The sequence below is a fragment of the Panthera onca genome, chromosome D2 (assembly GCF_046562875.1).
Source record: "Panthera onca isolate mPanOnc1 chromosome D2, mPanOnc1 haplotype 2, whole genome shotgun sequence".
NCBI classification, from domain to species: Eukaryota; Metazoa; Chordata; class Mammalia; order Carnivora; family Felidae; genus Panthera; species Panthera onca.
The window spans coordinates 38244813-38263568 of NC_138349.1; the positions used below are offsets into that span (position 1 = coordinate 38244813).

Here is an 18756-nt window from a genome sequence, read left to right on the forward strand (position 1 = left end):
GTATACGAATAGAGGGAAATCTTAGATTTCATGTGCTAAATTATTTTGAAATTCACACTGAAATACAGCAGCATTAAAGCAAGTTCTTCTCTTCAACCACCCATTTTGCTACTTTTTGGTGAGTATATAGTCGGTGCCAGTCATTGTGGAAAAATCTTTATTTTAAGAAAAAAATTTAGTTAACAAAAAAATTTAACAAGTTTCACTTAGCAAAATACACCCAAAAGGAAATCACAGTACAAAGAAAGTTTTAAGTCAAGGCCTCACCAATTCCTACAGTATTAGTAATGTGTCTCAATTTTCAAAACTAACTTATTTTTAAAAGCTTAAACTTAACCTAAAAGATTTTAAATGAAAATAAACTAGAATGAACAAACATGAGAAATGTTCCTCTTTGAATTAGGGATCTAGCACCTTGAGTTTTCCAAAAAAGTACGTCTCCCCAATGTGTTCACGGTGATGTGGTGTAAAAGATCCATTTAATGTACTCAAAACTACTTTAACTCAGATAACATCACTCTGAAGTACACTACCAAAATGTTAATTGAGAAAAGCTGAAAATAGTTTTAGTTTACTCAATATCACATGCTAGAAGAAAGTTTGCATGAGAAAACACTGAAGAGGTAATTTTTTAATCCAGATTTCACAAACTCATGGTGCAAAATGGGTCCCACAGCTTCCTCTAGAGTAATAATTGCTTTTCACTGCTTGTTGGCTGCCTGTGAAAATTTGATTGCAATAACTCAAATGCTCCTACAAAACTAGTCATATCCACCCATGCTGTTCTGGCCTCCATAGCCAGCCCCATAACAGCCACTCACAGACTGGCTCTCGAGGCCACTGTAAGTGGACTGGGCCGACACCCCCATGCCTTGCATCATCTGGCTGCTGTACGCCCCATTGCTGGCCCCAGTTGTGGAATTCAGGAAAAGTTCTATGTATCTGTGTTGCATGTTGGCCCGGTCTTTGGACATTGCTGCCACAGCTTCTTCGTGAGTGGCAAACTCAACATCGGCTTCGCCCGTCACTCTTCCATCAGGGCCAATCTCAATATGGACTCTCACAGGGTTGAGTGGAGAGAAGAAGTTGTAAATGTCGTTCTCTGTGGCTTTGTATGGTAGCCCTCTCATGTGGACACAGTGTCCAGTGGTACTCTGGACAGTGAACTCGCCGTCTCCGTATCTGTGGTCATACATGCCTGAGAGACAGTAACTGAGGTCTCTCCCAAACAGATCAGTGGTGAAGCCGTAGCCATCGCTGAGGCCGCTGTACTCCTCATAGCCCCCATAGCCTGCACTATAAGCACCAGACCTCATCCTCTCCAGGCCTGCTTGCTTGACAATGCCAATATACCTCCTGGCCGTGCCAGGGCGGTCATAGGGCCCTGGCCGCTGTACAGACATGAACTTCAGAGGGGGATCCGAGTATGACCTAACTTCTTCCTGACTGCTCTTGAACACTTCAATATACCTGTGCCCTATTCTCTCCTTGTGCTTCCCTAGGGCCTTCTCCGCTAACTCCTGTGAGGCAAACTGCACAAAGGCTTCCCCTGTAATCTTGCCCTCGGGGTCCACCGGCAATGTGATCCCGTTTGGCACAATTTCCAACCCTGAGAAGAACTGAACAATTTCTTCCTTGGTGCATCCAAATGGGAGTCCTCGAAGCCGCACGAAGCCATCATTGGCGGTGTCGGCACTGTTTGGACCACTGTGCTTCAATACCCAATCCATCTCGGTTCTGTGGGACTTGAACACCTCAATGTACCGGTGTCCCATGCTTTCCCTGTCTTTTTTAAGGGCCATTTTTACATCATCTTCTGATTCAAGTTCAACAAAAGCCTCACCACTCTGCCTGCCTTCTCTAGTGTAGATGAAATGAACGCCTGCAGCCCCATCATGTATTGTGCAGTCAGAAAGGAAATTCTGCACATCCTCAACAGAGCAGGACCAGGGCAGGCCACGGAGCTTGACCACAAAGCCTTCACCTCCCTCGGGGCCCAGCATCATGGACACTTGAGAGGACTGACGTCAAACAAGCTTGGGTGCAGCTTTTTGTGGCTGAAAAGAAAGCAAAAACTACTTTACATAATTTTTCATTTATTATGTACAAGAATATGCAGTAAATGTTGTTTTTCTGATTTTGCAGACGAAAAAAGAGAAGCAAAATTAAATGTTAAGAAAATATACAAAATACATTTGAGCTGAGATTCAATCCAAGGTCTCCCCCCCACAAATGTACATATTATTCAGGCAGAAAAAGAATTAGGAGACTTAGAAAAACAAAATAGCAATATGGAAGCTTTGAAGCCAAAACCTATCACTTCTAACGGTCAATTATTTTAAGTTCTAGAAGAGAAGACAAAAGAATGAAATAAGCCAATATCTAGAAAAAGAGAACTTTTCAGAACTGGAGGAAAACATGAGATTACATTGCTAAAATAAAAGGCAAGAGGGTAAGTGCCATGATCATAGAGGAATTAGTACCGGTCAGGTTAGAGCAAGGGCATTTTCTGGTTATTAGAAAAAAGGCAGAGCAAATTTGTAACATACGAAAGGTTCAACTGCACTAGTATAAAGGAAAAACAATTACTGACAAATTACCATTTTGAATCGTTATGATTTATAGTAATTTAAATATTTGACAAAATCACTCTATGCAGCACTTATTTTTAAAACTGCTAACGTGAGAAAGGATAATTTTGTAATGATTTCAGTCCTTCCCCCTACAACAAATGGAATTCATATGCTCTTTCTCCTTTATCGTTTGTGCCCAGTAAAACAGCCCAGGAAGATTAACTATCTGTTTCATGGTTGTACTGAGTGGCTAGTGGCACACATTTTGGCCCACACAGTTCCTTGTTGTGGGGAACAGGCCTGTGCACTGTAGGGTGTCAGGCAGCATCCCTGGCCTCTACCCACTAGCTGCCAAAGGCACCCCTCTCCAGTTGTGACAACCCCAAATGTCTCCAGACATTCCCAGATGTTCCCTGGGGGTAAAACGGCTCCCAGTTGGGAATGACTACTGTAGAATCAGGGTCACCAACCTTAAAATGGGCCCTCAATACTGCCTAAGTTCTACCACCAACCCCAATCTCCCAAAGCCCTGAGTAACCTGTAGCAACCTCACCTAATCTTCCCTCATCTTTGGGTGATCATCTAGTTCAAAGAATGGGGACGATGTGAAGAAACTGCCACAAAGTCTAAAAATTTATAAACAAGAAGTTGCTTCTCCTATTAGCTGACATCATTAGCAGGATCACAGTCCTGCTCTGGTCCCAACTCCACTCACCCCGGAGAAATTCTTGATCTTCATGGTCTCTTCACTGAACACAGCATGCGCATTTATACCAATTACATGCCAATTTATACCAACGCCATAATATACCTTCCCTAACACCAACTTTGCCTCCAGCTACTTGCTGATTTACTGATCCTCTCAGTAAAATCTCAGACGGCAGGCCTCTACTGTCACCTCTACTCCTTACCATTAGAAGGGCAAAACCTTTCACTCCACTGGGAAGAAAAGAGGTTTTTTTTTGTCTTCATATTACTTGTTCCAGCAGCAGGATTTAAGCAACTCCCTTGGGAAATCCTTTCTCCCTCTGGCTCTTATGATGTAACCATCTCCTGGTTTTCCTATTAATTCCCTAAATAGGTTCTCCCAGCTTCTTCCAGGGAGTCCTTCCTCAACATTCAACTGCAGGGATATCACTGGACTTGGGTGAGTCCTTTTCTAGGCAGCCTCACAAGATCAAGATCAACTAGCTCTGGGCCAAAGACACTCAAGTCCCCAGCCTTAAGCTTCCTGAGGCCCAGACTGGTATACAAAACTAATCCACAGCCCCTATACACCACAAATGAAAGCAGCCTTTTTCTCTGACACTCTTCTATAGCACTCTGGCTGCCGGTATAAATAGCTTTACCTGCCATCCCGAGGTTCTACAAAGAAAGTGAAATAATCCTTGGACAACTTCACCCAATGAATTCAAATCCAATGACTTCATTCTCTCTGGAATGATCCCATTCACCACCCTAACCCACATTCCCAAATCCTATTCAGGAACTCAAATTCAACAAATAATAAGTTTCTCACAATTCTATACGCAGTCCCTAGCCATTTCTCGACACAGTAAGGACTCAATAATTCCTTCCTTTGTGATTTCAACTGTCAAACTTTTTCTTTCTGCATTGCCCTCATATTCATTTCTACTTCCTCATTTCTAAATTCCAGTACCAACAGCCCATGCCAGGATACTCTTACCTGGTTCTTAAACTTCTCCAAGTGTAATGGCTAGCCCTTACTGCAACCCAATCTGCAGCTCAAGTGTTCTCCTAAAACTGGCTTTATGTCATTCTCCTGTTCCAAGTTCTCAGTGGCTTCCCACCGGCAGTGGAACACAAACCACAGTGCTAACGGGTCGCTTAGACCTTGCAACTTTGGCCTGCAACAAACACAATTATCTAGCTTACATCACTCCTATTTACAAAAAAAAAAAACACAAAGAAACAAAAAAACAAAAACCCTCCTTTATCCATTTTCCTATGCCTGGAATGTGCCAGGCTTTCTGCTCCCTTGCATTTGACACACGTGATAATTAATTCTCTCTCCAAATACACTCCACCCAACCTTCTGTCTAGTCAAATCCTACTAATCCTTAAGGTCTCAGCTCAAACGTACTACCTTTCCACAAGATCTTCCCCTTTGAATTAAGTCTCATGGTTCTACACTCCCATAACATTCTTGCTCTGATTTGTTCAAAATGTGTCTTCAAAACTGCTTGGAAAGCCTACCAGGGACAGGCTGTGTCGGTTCCATTGGTCACTGTGGCCCCACCCCCAACAGAGCAGGCCCAAGATTAGCAAGAGATTAACTGATGGCCATGTGAGGTCAACACCTCCCTCCACAATATGGCAGTCTAGGCTGAAAGACATGCAGGAAGCATAAGCCAACACAAACATTTCATATGAGAATTACTTAAAATACCTAACAATACATTACAGATTAGAAGTGTTTTACTTCAGAAAACAAAGTTTCAAAAACAAAGTGACTTCTCTGAAGGCAAGGAGAAGAGCATTCTTTTCTCAAACACACGTCTACAAAAGTTTATTTATACTCTGGAATTATTTTTCTGTTCCACTTCTTGCAAGCAATCCTATGACACGTAATTCCGTATTCTTTCAATGAAACTCAAACCTAATTTTAGATGCAAACATAATTCAATATCCTCACTTTGCCCTTAGAATCTTCTACATTTGGATTCCTTGTAGAGTTTTACAGTGCTCAAGACATTAACTAAAACTCAGTAAGAGTGCTATAGATTTCTGCTGTTAGATTTAAAGCTAATGATAAAACTTCTACTTCATGCTTTAAAAATCTCCTACTTAAATATACCTACTTAAATATACCAAACGTAAACCGAAATTACTTTTCTTAAAAGAGCTCACCTTTAAGAACAACCCGGGGGGGGGGAGGGGATGCCCACAGTCGGAGACACTCCTGGTAGGTAACGAATTGTCCTAAAAAAGAGCGATATGGCCGTCTGCCTCAGTGGCCCAGCACTCACCAGAGCAAACAGGGATGGTGGTGCCGGGGCTAGGATGGGCTCCAGCTCCCTTTCTCCAGGGAAGGGCAAGTTGGGGCAGCAATTCTTTTAAAGCCATGAAGCTTCCATAATTAAAGCACACACCCAGGACAGCCCCCATAGCATTTAAAAGGTTTACCTTTTCATATGGTAATACAAAGGATAACAGCAAGAAAACACTCACTAGCCTAGATGAGACTTAGAAAACTCTAAGCTCTGTGAGGATATCTAAATACTAAGGGTGGGAAGGGCTTCTTCAGGGAGGGGGTGGAACAAGGCCGGAACAGTTCTGGGTAGGGACCTCAAGGGGCAGGAGGTGAGAGACTCCAGAAGCTGCCGGGAGGAGCGCCAGTCTGCTTGCCAGAAACTATTCAACAGAATTTACAATTTATAAGACTCCCTGAGGGTCAGGGTGGAGATACCCAAGTCTTTCCTTCCCAGTTTTGTTTGATAAACTTCATTTCTTGCGACCTGTATTTGCTCTGATGTTCATATTTTAATTAACTGACAAGAATGTAAGTATACGTTGAAATATGCTTTTCAGTAGGAAAAACGTTACTACCATCACCCACAGCCAAGTGATGAAGGTGTCCCAAAGGATCAGGATATATGAAGTTCAGGAGTACATTGGAGAACTAAACTACATTCTTAGTTTGGGAAAGGTAAAACCGGGAAAGTCAAGTTAATTTCGCCTAAGTGCCTGGTGTTAAAGATAAACTTGTCTTTATAGCCTCCTGTGATTATTACATAAGCTACTATCCCGGAAGTGTTGGGGGAACCTGTATAAAAGTTAAGGTATTTAATTTCAAATTCTCTGGAAGATGGTTTTCAAAAAGCTTCAACCGTCCCTCCTGCTAGCCCCCAGTGGAATCTGAAAGGTAGAACTCAGGCATCTTAAATGACCTGAATCCCTTCTTTTATATGGTTTACCCCAGCTCCTGGTTCCTTCCACTGTGGTCTACAGACCAACATCGTGGGGACCCTCCTTGTACATGCACGCATAGGAGCGGCCAGACACACTGAGGCCAATTTTCACAAGACTGAAATGGGGTGCGCATGCCCGCGAACACACACGTTGAAGCACTGATAGAGAGCACGGGTCTCACACGAGCACACGTTGTAATCGCTGGAGTGTGAAAATACACTGCTCTTAGGTCCCGCAACTGGAGATTCAAATTATCTGTACTGTACAGGATGTTGTTAAAATGTGAGATTCTGAAACAACGTACGTGGGATAGGGCAAGATTCTGCATTTATAACAGACTCCTAAGGCTCCTGGGAGGCTCTCCAGAATGTGCTCTCCTTCACTGTACTGGTTAGACGGGATTTAGTTCGGATTCAGGTAGATCCAATCAAGATAAACAGGGCGGGCCTCCGAGTGCCATGACTGATTAGGTTTATCTACGGAGTACACAGGCCGGCTTAAACCCCCATCCTCTGTTCAGGAAGGGGTGGGTATTCAGAGGGACCGTGGCTTCAACCTTTTATTTACGTCTGTGTTGCAGTAGGACCTAAGGAGCAATTTCACCCTTATTTGTAAATAAATATTAACCTACAGCTGGTGGCACACTAGAGCAAGGTTGTCCTGAGTATCTTAATTACTCAAACAGTTCTACTCTTAAAACCACAGTGAGCAAGAGACGCTGCCTCAGGATTACGCAGTTGACATTTTTGCTCTAAGACTTACCGCTGGGAGGTGCAGGACTGATTTCTATTTTCAAACAAGCGCGGTTTACAGCCAAAGGACCCCTAATTCCACCCGACGCTTAAAAACGCAGAAGGCTCCGAGAAAGTCCAGGTGCGTCTCCTTTTGTTATTAACCTGAAATTGAAACTGCGCTCTTAAGCTTGCAGCCGCGGGCCGCCAGGGGCGCGTCTGAGCGATTTCGGCGGGAAGCACAGCTGCGGTCTCAGGCGCTGAGCTCCTGGGGCGGGGGTACGCAGACGAAGTGCAGAGCGGGGGCTCACTGGTCGTCTACCTGGCGGATCCGACAACCTACGCTCGGCTCAGCCCCACAGGAAGGCGGGACCCCGGAGCGCCCCGTCGCGGGGCCTGGGCGGGATCAGCGGGAGCTTCCGGGGCGGGGGCGGGACGAGCCGAGGGAGGAGGGAAGCGGGGGAGGGGGAGGAGGCTTCACGGGCCGAGCGGGAGGGGGGAGGGGGAAAGAGGTCAAGAGGCGAAGGCTTCCCGGGCCTGGTGGTGGGAGGAGAGAAGGGGGGGGAAGCTTACGGAGGCGGGAGTGGGAACTTCTAGGCCGCCGAGGAGGGAGTGAGGTGGGGCCAGCGTTCTCCGTCCCGGCTTCCCGGAGCCGCGGGGGGAGGGGGCGGAGCTCCCGAGTCGGGGCCTGGGAGGGGGGTGCTTTCTGGGGCGGCCAGGAAAGAGTTTCCCTGGACCCGTGGGGGGCGGAGCTCCTGAGTCGGGTCGGGGGGACTTCCTGGGGCAGAAGGGACGCGGGGGGGAGAAGAGTTCCTGGGGCGAGGGGGAAGAAAGAGTTCCTGGAGCAGGCAGGGTGGGGGTGGGGAGTTGCGGAGGAGGGGAAAATGAGTTCCCGGGACTCGCGGGGGGCGGTGGGGGTGTACTGGGGGCTGGGTGAGGCGGGATGAGCGGGTGGGTGGGGGTCGTCCGCTCGCGGCGGCTCACCACGACGGGTCCGGAGTCCGGAAGGCCGGCGCGCGGGGCTGCGTCCCGGAGGCAGAGGCCGCGTGACTGAGGGCGGCGGGCCGGACGTGGGTCACGGGGTGTAAAGGAGGAAGTGCCACCGATGGGCCCGCCAAGATGTCACCAATGGAAACGCGTCCTGCAGGTGCGGCCCGCGGCCCGCGCGGTCGGCCCAGGCAGGAAGTGGGAGGAAGGAGGGAAGAAAAGCAACGAGGAAGACCGTTCTGAGTGAGTTTTCAGGAAAGGTGCCAAGATGGGGAAAAGTCCAGAGTACAGCGCAGGAGAGGAGTAGATCGGCACGGTTTAGGTGGAAGGAGAAACCGTAAACACACACACACACACACACACAAAAAAAGAGGGAAAATACAACAAACCTCTTTGAAAGAATTTAGAATGGAAACTAATGGACAAAAGGTAGAACTTCTTTACCTCTTTATAGTCTTGTTTTACATATTTGGCCATGAACGCCTATAAATATTTTGCATCAATTTAAAAGATTTTTAAGACTCGCAATTCTTAATACACGAAAAAGAACTACATTTCATGAAGCCCTGAATCCGAATTCATACGATCTTGAAAATAATTACTAAAGCAACTGCAGTGTGAACAGTGACTGAATTATTTCAAAGAATTTAAAAATTTTAGTTGTGAATTATGGTGCTGCAATTTTATTTCTGGAGTCATTACTTAAGAGATATATTTGATACCTAGAATGTTTCTAAATCTGAGTGGGATTACAGATGAAACCAACAGGGGCCATGATTTAATTACTGAAACTGGGTGATGGGTACATGGAGTTTCATTACATTTTTGTCTCTACTTTCCTATGTTAAACACCTTTAGTAATGAAATTATTTAAGAAAAGAAAAAACTATGAATCTACTTACTAGAAATAACTATGAAATAAATATGATTTATAGGTAAGAGGAACCTACTAGGTGTGAGTATGCAAAGCCAGACTGGGGGAAATTCTACAAGCACAGATGAGTTCAGTCCATTAGAAAACAGCTCCAAGGGAAAAGACCAAGTACACGGGGGGAAAGACCAAGTACCAAATGCACAGTACACGGGGCATATTTGGATTTTGAGTCAAACAAATTGATAAACATTTAAGACATTTCTGGACACTGACTAAAAACTTTAAGGTATTAAAGTATTACATTTACTTCTTTTAGATACAGAATTATAGTTATGTTTAAAAAATACATTTCTAGAGATTCACTTGGAACTATTGGGAGATGAAATAGTATGTTTGCTGGAATTTGCTTAAAAATTATTAGGTGGGGGATGTAAAGAAAAACTGTCCTTGACTGGTAGTTGTTGAAGCTGGGTGGATGATATGATTAAAAATCCAGCCTCCCATGGAAAGACACAGGCACTAAAAACTGAACTCGAGAAGCAAAACAGTATTTTGAAGAATGAACCACAAAATTGGCTTGTTTTTGGAAAAGTATCTCTACAGAACTGAGGTACCCTGACTGCTTTGTAAGCATTTATTTCACTTTTTTAAGTTTATTTTGATAGAGTATGAGCAAAGGAGGGGCAGAGAAAGGGAGCCAGAGAGAGAATCCCAAGCAGGCTCCTTATTGTCAGTGCTGAGCCTCAGAGCCTGACACTGGCTTGAACTCCCAAACCGTGAGATTATGACCCGAGTCAAGAGTTGGATGCTTAACTCAGGCACCCCTTAATTTCACATCTTAAAAACCTCCTCAAAATATATTCTTGGTAATCTATATGACTGGTGTGCATTTTCTCACTTATTTGAATATATTTCTTGCGGTTAAGTAGTTTTACATATGCCTTCTTGGCTTAACTGGTTGGTGATACAGGGGAGGTGGCTGTTAATAATTTATCAGCCATGATATGGTTCCTGCCTGGTGAAGGAACAACAAGTACCGAAGACACGGGAGCATGTTGTGCTGAGACCAATGAAAGAGGAAAGCAGAGAAGATCTGAGACCAATGAAAAGAGGAAGATCCTCCACACAGCTTTGAAAGCCTGGTTTGGTATTTTGTACTTTAGTCTAAGGCCAATGAGAAGTCACTTAATAGTTTCAAAATGGAATGTGGTGTAAATTTGAGTTTTTGCTTTTCAACAAAACAGTCTAGCTGTTATCTGGAAAACTAACGGTGGGAACAGATGCATAGAGACGGGAGGCAATGACACAAGTTTAGGAAAAACTAATGGTACCCTGCAATAAAAACATTGTGATAGAAATGAAGCAATTGTGAAAGGATTTGAGTGATGCGCAGTAGATAGAATTTACCAAATTGGGAGTCATTAACCCAGAAATATTGTGCACTTACAAAATGCAGGTGCTGTGCTAGGTCCACAGAACAGTGGACTAGGAAATCAGTAAAGAAATAAATGTATGATGACAAAATCTGAATGGCCCAAAACTAGAAAATGGGGATTAATTTACACTGGGGACCTGAGGAAGTGACATTTAAACAAACCAGAAGCGTGAGGCCGGGGGGTGGTGGGATGTGAAACTCTTTCCCCCTGGTAAATATGTAAGGTTCAAAAGCAGAATTTAGAAAATCGTATTTTTTGCTCCTTTGAACATCACCCTGCTTATTCCTCCCTGAATGCTTGTTCAAATTCTTTATATGGATAGTATTCCTGTTCCACTGGAAATTACATTACAAACCAAATCTCTTCTAACCTAGCAATTGTATAAAGTCAGTGGCTCTTAAACACTTCTGTCACTCTCTTGAGAATATGACCTAGGTCTGAATAAGCTGCTTCAAGAAAGCACACCCCCACACAGTTGTACCAAAATTTTCAAGAGGCTCATGCTTCTCAAGTGTGAGAATTCTGACCCTAATTTGTACAACAAACCAAGTTCAATACACAAAGCTATCTCAGAGCTATTAAAGAGAAGCTGTAGATGGATCACTAAATAATTTAACGTTCTAAATGTTTATTGCTATTACTATATTTTTATCCACAAAAACGGGATATAGATGAGCCGTAAGAAACAGGAAAGCTGTTTTCCATTATCTTTTAACTATTAAACCCTTTAGTTTATGTACTGTAGCTAAGTCTGGGGTGATATTTCACTGTTTCCCTCAGTGTTCATTTTGCAAAATCTGTGTTAACTAAAAAGCAAAAACAGTATAATACAATGTTAGGTAAATTCTATCACTTGTATTAAAATTTAACATAAGGGACAAATTTTTATCCAACATAGAACTAGCAACTCTTGCTCTAGGATATTATTGACTGCATTCCACAGATGGGATCCAAAGATGAAATCCAAATTATGAGAGGAAAAAAAATGTATCAGGTGAAGTTTTCCTAAAAAAACAAAAAAACCCACTGCTATTTGACTTCCACTGCTAAAGGTAAAATCTGTTCTCAAGTGAGGGATTCATCATCTCTATTAATTGGCAGTGCTCCCCCATCCACAGTAGGAAATATGATTTTAGCCTAGCTAAGAAATATAAGGGGGAGGGGGAGGGGGACCTGTTAAAATACAACTGCTAAGACCAATTCCGAACCACCTCCCCTACCAACCCGCCTGTAGCTCTCTCCCCCGGAGTAAGCAGCCCCTCCCTGGGTGGGTGACCATTTAAAGCCGACATTCAGGAAGGCTTGTGGGGGTTACACTCATAGTCTCCCGGAGCCATGGCTGCAGTATGTGCCAACTGTCCCTTAAGGGGCCTAGAGCTTCCTCCTGGGGCGCTGTGGAGAGCTGACACCTTGTCAGGTCCCAGGCAGCTGCCAGGAGGGGAGAATGCCGTAGCAGCTCGTGCTCAATGTTTGCTGCTCAGGGGACCAGAGCACACTGCCCTGGGAGAGTGGAGAACAGAACCAAGAGGAAAGGAATGGACAATGCACATGAGAGTGACTCAAGCACCCGGAGAGGATACCATGCATTTAGACAACAGCTTAAAACAGTTATCAGGGAATGAGAAGTGCTGAACAAAACCATACATTTTTTAACAGAAAAAAAAAGAGCACTTTCAGATACTCAGTTACAGAATACAACACTTTTTAGTACTAACAATCAAATTTTGAGTTTATAAAGTTCGTAATAAACTGAAAGCATGGATAGTGGCCTGAAAAATAAGTGCAAGAAATATCTCAAAGAGAAAAAAACAGAAACAAAGGGAAAAAGATATGAAATTTGGAGGACACAAGATGTAACACGAGACAAAAGAAATAACATGTCAACAATAGGGATTCCAGAAGGAGAAAGACACAAATAGAACAGATAAATAATGGAAGGAGATTTTCCTGGCTTAAGATAAACATGGTTGTGTGGTTCCCAACAGATATTTTTAAAAGACATAACCTAGGCATATGTTGCTAGAACTTCTAAATTTAAGTTTCAAGTATAGAAAAAACTGCTTGGAAAAAGAACAAATTGGGTACAAAGGATAAAAATATGATAGCCGTTAACCACATGTGCCTACTGAACACTTGAAATGTGACAAGTACAAATTGAGATGTGCTGTTAAGTATAAAACGCACACCGAATTGCAAAGATTAAAACAAGAATGTAACATAGCTCAATTTTAAAACATTGACTACATGTTGGAATATTTTAGATAACAGTTAATCAAAATACATATACTAAATTAAAATATTAAAACACATCCCAACTCATTCTACAAGGCCAATATTACCCTGCTTTATGGGCTGAAAATTTCATCATTAGAGTGGGCCATAATCCATGAGGGCTGGTGTCCTTCCAATGGGAAATTTGGACACAGACAAGCTGACACGAGAAAGAGAAGACAGCTATCTAACAAAGCAAGGAGAGAGGTCCGGAATGTATCATTTCCTCATGGCCCTCAGAGGGAGCCAACCCTGCTGATGCCTTCATCCAAGACTTCTGGACTCTGTAACTCCAAGACTACAAATTTCTGTTAAGACACCCAGTCTAGAGTACTTTGTTATGGCACCCCTTTAACAAACTGAACACTCTGATACCAAAACCAAACAAAACATTTCACAGGAAGAGGTAACTACATACTAATATCTGTTATGAATAAAGGTGCAAAATTCCTCAACAAAATACTACAAACTGAATCCAGCAACATGTAAGAAAGGTTATACACCATGCCCAAGCAGGATGTACCCCAAGAATGCTTAAGGGTGTTTCAATGTAAAATATTCCTGAATTAGGTAATGGTGGTTTTTACAATGCTGTGAATTTACTAAAAAACCTCTCATTTGTACTAGGTGAACTGTATGGTATGTGAATTATATCTCAATTAAAAATGAAATTACATGTCATTCATATTCTATTGGACAGCGTAATTCTAACTAAATATTGTGTAAAGCAGAACAAAGACCTGTGGAGACGTCAATAATGGAACATCTTTGCAATGCAGATGGACTTAGCAGGAGAGAGTGCAACAGAAATTTTTAATATTCACACTAGGTGAGGATTTCTGTAAAAGAGGCATAACTGTCTGAGAAACTTAATGGGAATTCAGAACTTTCCATTCTAGTCTTTTCTTTTTTAACCCATTCATCATTATCACTTTTTGTACCATTTTAAGAGATCTTTTTCTTAGCCCAAGTCCATATGGATGTTTTTTTAAACTTATAAAGCTTTGTTTCCATCTGCATTTTTGTTTTGATCAACAATCAACCTGATTTGATTTTCCATTCCCAAGAGTGTTAGAATTAGTTTACCAAGATTCACAGGCTAATTTTCCTCATGAACTCAGATAAAAAGCTCCTAAAGAAATTATCAGCAACCAAATCCAGCAATACACAAAGAAATAATCATGACCAAGTTGGGTTTATTCTTGGAATGCAATTGTAGCTCATCATTTCAAAGTCAATCCCTACAGTCTGTCACACTGACATATTAATGAAGGGGAATGAGTTAACTAAGAATTTTTCACGTTTTATGAGAAATGCTAAGAAATATCCTACACACGGAAAAAAGAAAAGAAAGAAAATAGATGAATTCCATAAACTGGAAGTAGGGAAAACTTTCCTAACCATGACCCCAAACCCAGAATATGGGAAAATACTGAAAAACTACATAAATACAAACAAAACCCAAAACAAAAACCTCCAAACCTCTTATGAATAGCTAAAAAATACTAAGCTAAACAAAAATACCAATGCTAAAGTGGGAACGATATTTGCAATTTTTTCCCAAAGCATTAATATCCCTAACATATAAAGAGCATCTAAAAAGAGACAAAATCTAACTACCCAAAAAGGAAAATGGACTAGAGGTATAGTAGACAGAAAAAGAAATTGCCTTAAACATGAGAAGATGCTCAACTTTACCCATTTAAGATAAAATCTGATATGAAATAACATTTAAAATACCTACCATATTGGCAAAAAATACAGAATTTTGAAAATGCATTACCTTGGCAAGGCTATAGATAAGCAGGCACTTTTAAATACCGTTTGTGGAAATATTAAATGGCCAAAAAAAGCAAAGACACCTGCAAAGGCTATTCATCTCGGTTCTACTTCTAATAGGAAAAGGCTAGAAACAACCCAACTGCCTATCACTATAAGTCCAGTTGAATAAATGGACCCACTTAATAAGGAAGTGGACCCATTTAATAAGGAAGGTATCAAAGACCGCGGAGGTCTTTCCTAAGTCAGGAACCAATTTGAAAGGCTCCCACTGGCCAGAGATTGGATAATTTGTGCACCAAAGAGACTAAAAGCCACTGTGGATTAAAGCACATCATAAAGACACCAGAAAAAGGGTCTTTGGCACCTGCTAGAGACTCAATAAATTGTTAGATATTGATAAACATAAGGAATGAATCAAAAACTTAACCTGCCATTAATAACATACAACTTACAGTAATCAAATGATTAACAAAGAAAATTACCTCCCTAGAGAAGTATTCCTGCAAATAAATGAGAAGCAATATTTTAAGTTATCACTATTTTGGAAACATCAACAAAACAAAAGATCTAGGGAAAAGACCATCAATGGCTGCTAACTTCACAAAGGGGGAGTGCCAAGAAGTGCCTCAGGCAGGAGTACACAACACCTCCAGTGAAGTCTTTCCAAAAAGAAAATCTCAACAGAACCCTAACTGCCATTTCACAGGAAATGCAGAGGTCAGAGATTCAAACGCCATTGAATGTAATCAGAAAAAGCCAAAGCCTGAGGAAGGAACTCTGACACTGTACCCAATTCGTTTAACAAAGAAGAAAAAAATACCTCCAGATTGCACTAATAAGGAAGCTACTTGCCACACTTAAAATGTGGCTGGTACAAACTGAGAGGTGCCGTATGCACTGGATTTTGAAAAAAGTGAAAATATAATTTAAAATTACATGAGCAAATATTTTGTATATATATTACATTAAACTAAATTACAATGAACTACACCAATTTCTTTTTACTATTAAAAAATGTGAAATTACATGTGGCTCGCATTGTATTTCCGTTGGACAGCACTGCTCTGAATTAAAAGAGTGAGATAGATCTCCCAGATACAAGGTGTGACCTTGTCTAGATTCCAATTCAAGCCAGCTGTAAAAAAATATTTATTGTACAGTCAGGTACACTTGAACACGGGGTACTTAATGATCTCAAAGAATTAGCATTTCTTCAGGTGTGATAATAGTATTGCAGTTATATTTTTTAAAGATTCGTAGAAATGTAAGCTGAAATATTTATGAGTAAGACCCTTATTATATCTGGAATTAGTTGTAAAATAAGCCAGACTGGTCTCAGGTGAGGCCTGATTCTCCCTCTGACCAGCCTCTTGTTTTCCCCAAGAACAGCAATTCAGGGCAATAAACTGGGGGGGCAGGGTCCTTGACCGAGTAGGGCTGTTCCCGTCTGACAGACGTGAGTCCCAATTCCCAGCTGTATCCCTCCCCCCGGGGGAAGTGACTTCATTTTCCCCTTGGCCTCCATTTTCTCATCTGTAACAGGGAGAACAGCAATACGCCCCCCTTACGAGACTACTCACGAGCATGTGACTTAAAAACATGGTGAAACTCCTAGCTTTGTGCCTAGACCTAGTAAGGGTCAATTAATGTGCTCCGACAAGAGTCTGAAAACCAGAGCTCAGACTGAGGAGCCCTCCTCCCGTTTTTGTAACCCCTCCATGAACTTACTACCCTCGATGGGCACCATAGGTCTCCACAATCTCCTTCACAATTTTGGCCACATCGGAGGACTAACCTATTTATTTAATTAATCTTTTCACTCAAATCAATTCACATTTTTACTTCAATATTTTATGTTTAAAGGGAGCTTTGTAACAATACTCAAGTGAATGCCAGTCACTTGTCAATTTAAAAAAAGCAATACCACAAAAATAATGTTAAAAGAGAAAAAATAAAAACACCATAATACACAATGAGCCGAATCAATTTACAGAAATGCATACGGGCACCAGAGATAACTAAAGATGGACTCGCTTAAATATTAATTAGTAACATCAGCACTCTCCCAATATTTATTTAAAGTAGAAAATTACTCACATATTTTAAAATGACGAATCTTCTCTAGACATTAACACTGAAAACATCACATCACTTTTCACTGACATATCCTACTATATTTTTATCTAACCGGAGAACCCGAGGTATTTTCATTCTCACTAGAAATTCAGAAATAAACAGTTAACCTTTAAAAACGTGTAATAGTGAGAATTACACTAAGATAGGTGATTTCGACGTTGTTTTGAATTGAAAGGAGTATTATTTGCAGTCTTCAAACCTCTCCCAGCTCCACTAGGCTCCGGACCCCTCGGCGCTCCCCACCCCCCACCCCCATCCGGCGGTTCCCCCCTTAGCGCGCTGCGGCTCGCGGGCTCCTCTCCCGCCACGCACGCGGCCCGCAGTGGCAGGCAAGAGCCCGGACGCCCCCACAAATAGTTGCGAAAACTAGAGAAGGAAGCACGTTCTTTCGTCCTAGGGCCTCCGGGGAAGGAAGCTACTGAGAAAGGAGTCCCGCGGGCAGGCGGGCCGGGACCGAAGACACGCCGGGCGGGGGTCCTGCAGGAGCTGGAGGGCGGCGTGGGGCGCTGGGGGGGAAAGGGGCCTCCCAGGCCTGGGGATTTGTCTGGCAGGCAGCTGGGGGGGGGGGGGGGGGAGGGGGTCCTGAGAGCCCCTTAAAGGTACAGATCAACGGGGAGGGGCCCGTGGCCTCCCAACCGTTTCTATGAAAGACCAGGGTCCGTCGAGTCCCCGCGCGACTCGCTCGGCGTCACCAGGCCGCCCAGAGCCACTTTCAATGAACCACGCGGGTACACTGAAGGTAGAGGGCGCAGCGCGGGCGCCGGGAGAGTCCAGAAGTTTCTCAGGCGCAGTCAAGAATCAGCAAAAAATATATTCAAGGATACAAAGAAATAAAGCACAAGGAGAAAGAAATGGCCGATTAATCTCGCTCGGCTGAAATGTGGCCACCAGGCAAAGATAACGAGAACCAAAGAGTTTCACCCAAAATGCAAACACTATACCTCCAAGGACAGGAGACAAACGCACACCGGCGATCAGGGCACACACGCCGCCCGGAGAGGAAGAAAAGGCCGCAAAGATCGAAAGTGGAGGCTCAGCGAGCGGGAACGTGGGAGGGGGGAGGAGTCAACTCCCAACCAGTCCGGTGCAACTCAACCACGTGAAAGTACTGCTTTCATTTTTAAATGAAGCCCCTCTCCCACGGTCGCCGGATGCCCTCAAGGTATTCCTGGCAGGGGCGCTCAAGCTCCGCTTCCCCTGCAGTCCTCCGTACAAGGCCTTTTCTCCCTTCTTCACCGCGGGCCCTGCTTCCCCTGGTCCTAAATCTCAATCCAGCTGTCCAGTCTTCGAGTGTAAAGTCCTTGATCTCAGCCCCGTGGTCCACTCCCCCAGTGTAAAGCCCTTGACCTCTGACCCCACTCCCCCCGACCCCAATTCTCAGCTCCGCCGTTCCCAGCCCGTGTGTCCAGTCTCCATTCGGTCCCTGCATGTGAGCCCTTGACTTCAGACCTAACCTCCCCCAACCCCAAATCTCAGTCCCACTGTCCCCACCCCCAGAGGGCCCAGTTCCCTGTTGGTCCCAGCTGTGAGGCCCCTCAGCCTCAGACCCACCGCCCGTCCCGCCCCTCACCTCGGGCTCCGAGTCTCCACGCTCCCGCTCTTCTTCACATCCGGCACCACGGTCGTCCCTCCGAGCACCTAGAGGGTGGAACGCGGGGAACTTGGCAGTTGTAGCGGAGGCAGTTGAGGCTTGTTTACCATCACCATGGAAACCCCTGGCAGCGCGCCCTGGGCGGAGCCTCCGAGAGGCGGGGTCTGGCGCGCTGTAGGCCCGAGTGCACAACTCCCGCCCGTGGGGCGCACGCGGCGCTTCCAGCAGCCCCGCCGTTCTAGGCTTGCCCGGTCCCCGCTCGACCCTGTACCCCAGCACCCAGGAGCAGCAGCCCCGGGAGCCCGTCCCCCCGCCCCACTTCCGGCTGCCGGCGTGACCGCCAGTCGGTTTCCCCACGGAACCCCACCTTCTTCTCCAGGAAGACACGGCGCAGTGCTACTTCCAACACGGAGCCGGAAAGACGCAATGAGCGCTGCGGGGC

General features: G+C 44.0%; 1 protein-coding gene across 9 annotated transcripts; it reads right to left on the reverse strand.

Annotated features, from left to right (window-relative positions):
• Positions 1-140: 140 nt before the first annotated feature.
• Positions 141-18756, reverse strand: HNRNPF (heterogeneous nuclear ribonucleoprotein F). Of its 9 annotated transcripts, XM_060642109.3 has the most exons (6): positions 18682-18756; positions 18294-18361; positions 8222-8378; positions 7269-7402; positions 5445-5516; positions 141-2057 (listed from the first exon to the last, which is right to left on the reverse strand). In XM_060642109.3, exon 6 carries the CDS (start codon positions 2004-2006, stop codon positions 762-764), a length of 1245 nt encoding a protein of 414 aa, XP_060498092.1. In that variant the 5' UTR covers positions 2007-2057; positions 5445-5516; positions 7269-7402; positions 8222-8378; positions 18294-18361; positions 18682-18756; the 3' UTR covers positions 141-761. The 9 variants fall into 9 exon arrangements, with proteins under 9 accessions (XP_060498092.1, XP_060498095.1, XP_060498097.1 ...); XM_060642112.3 differs by lacking the exon at positions 8222-8378; XM_060642114.3 differs by lacking the exon at positions 5445-5516.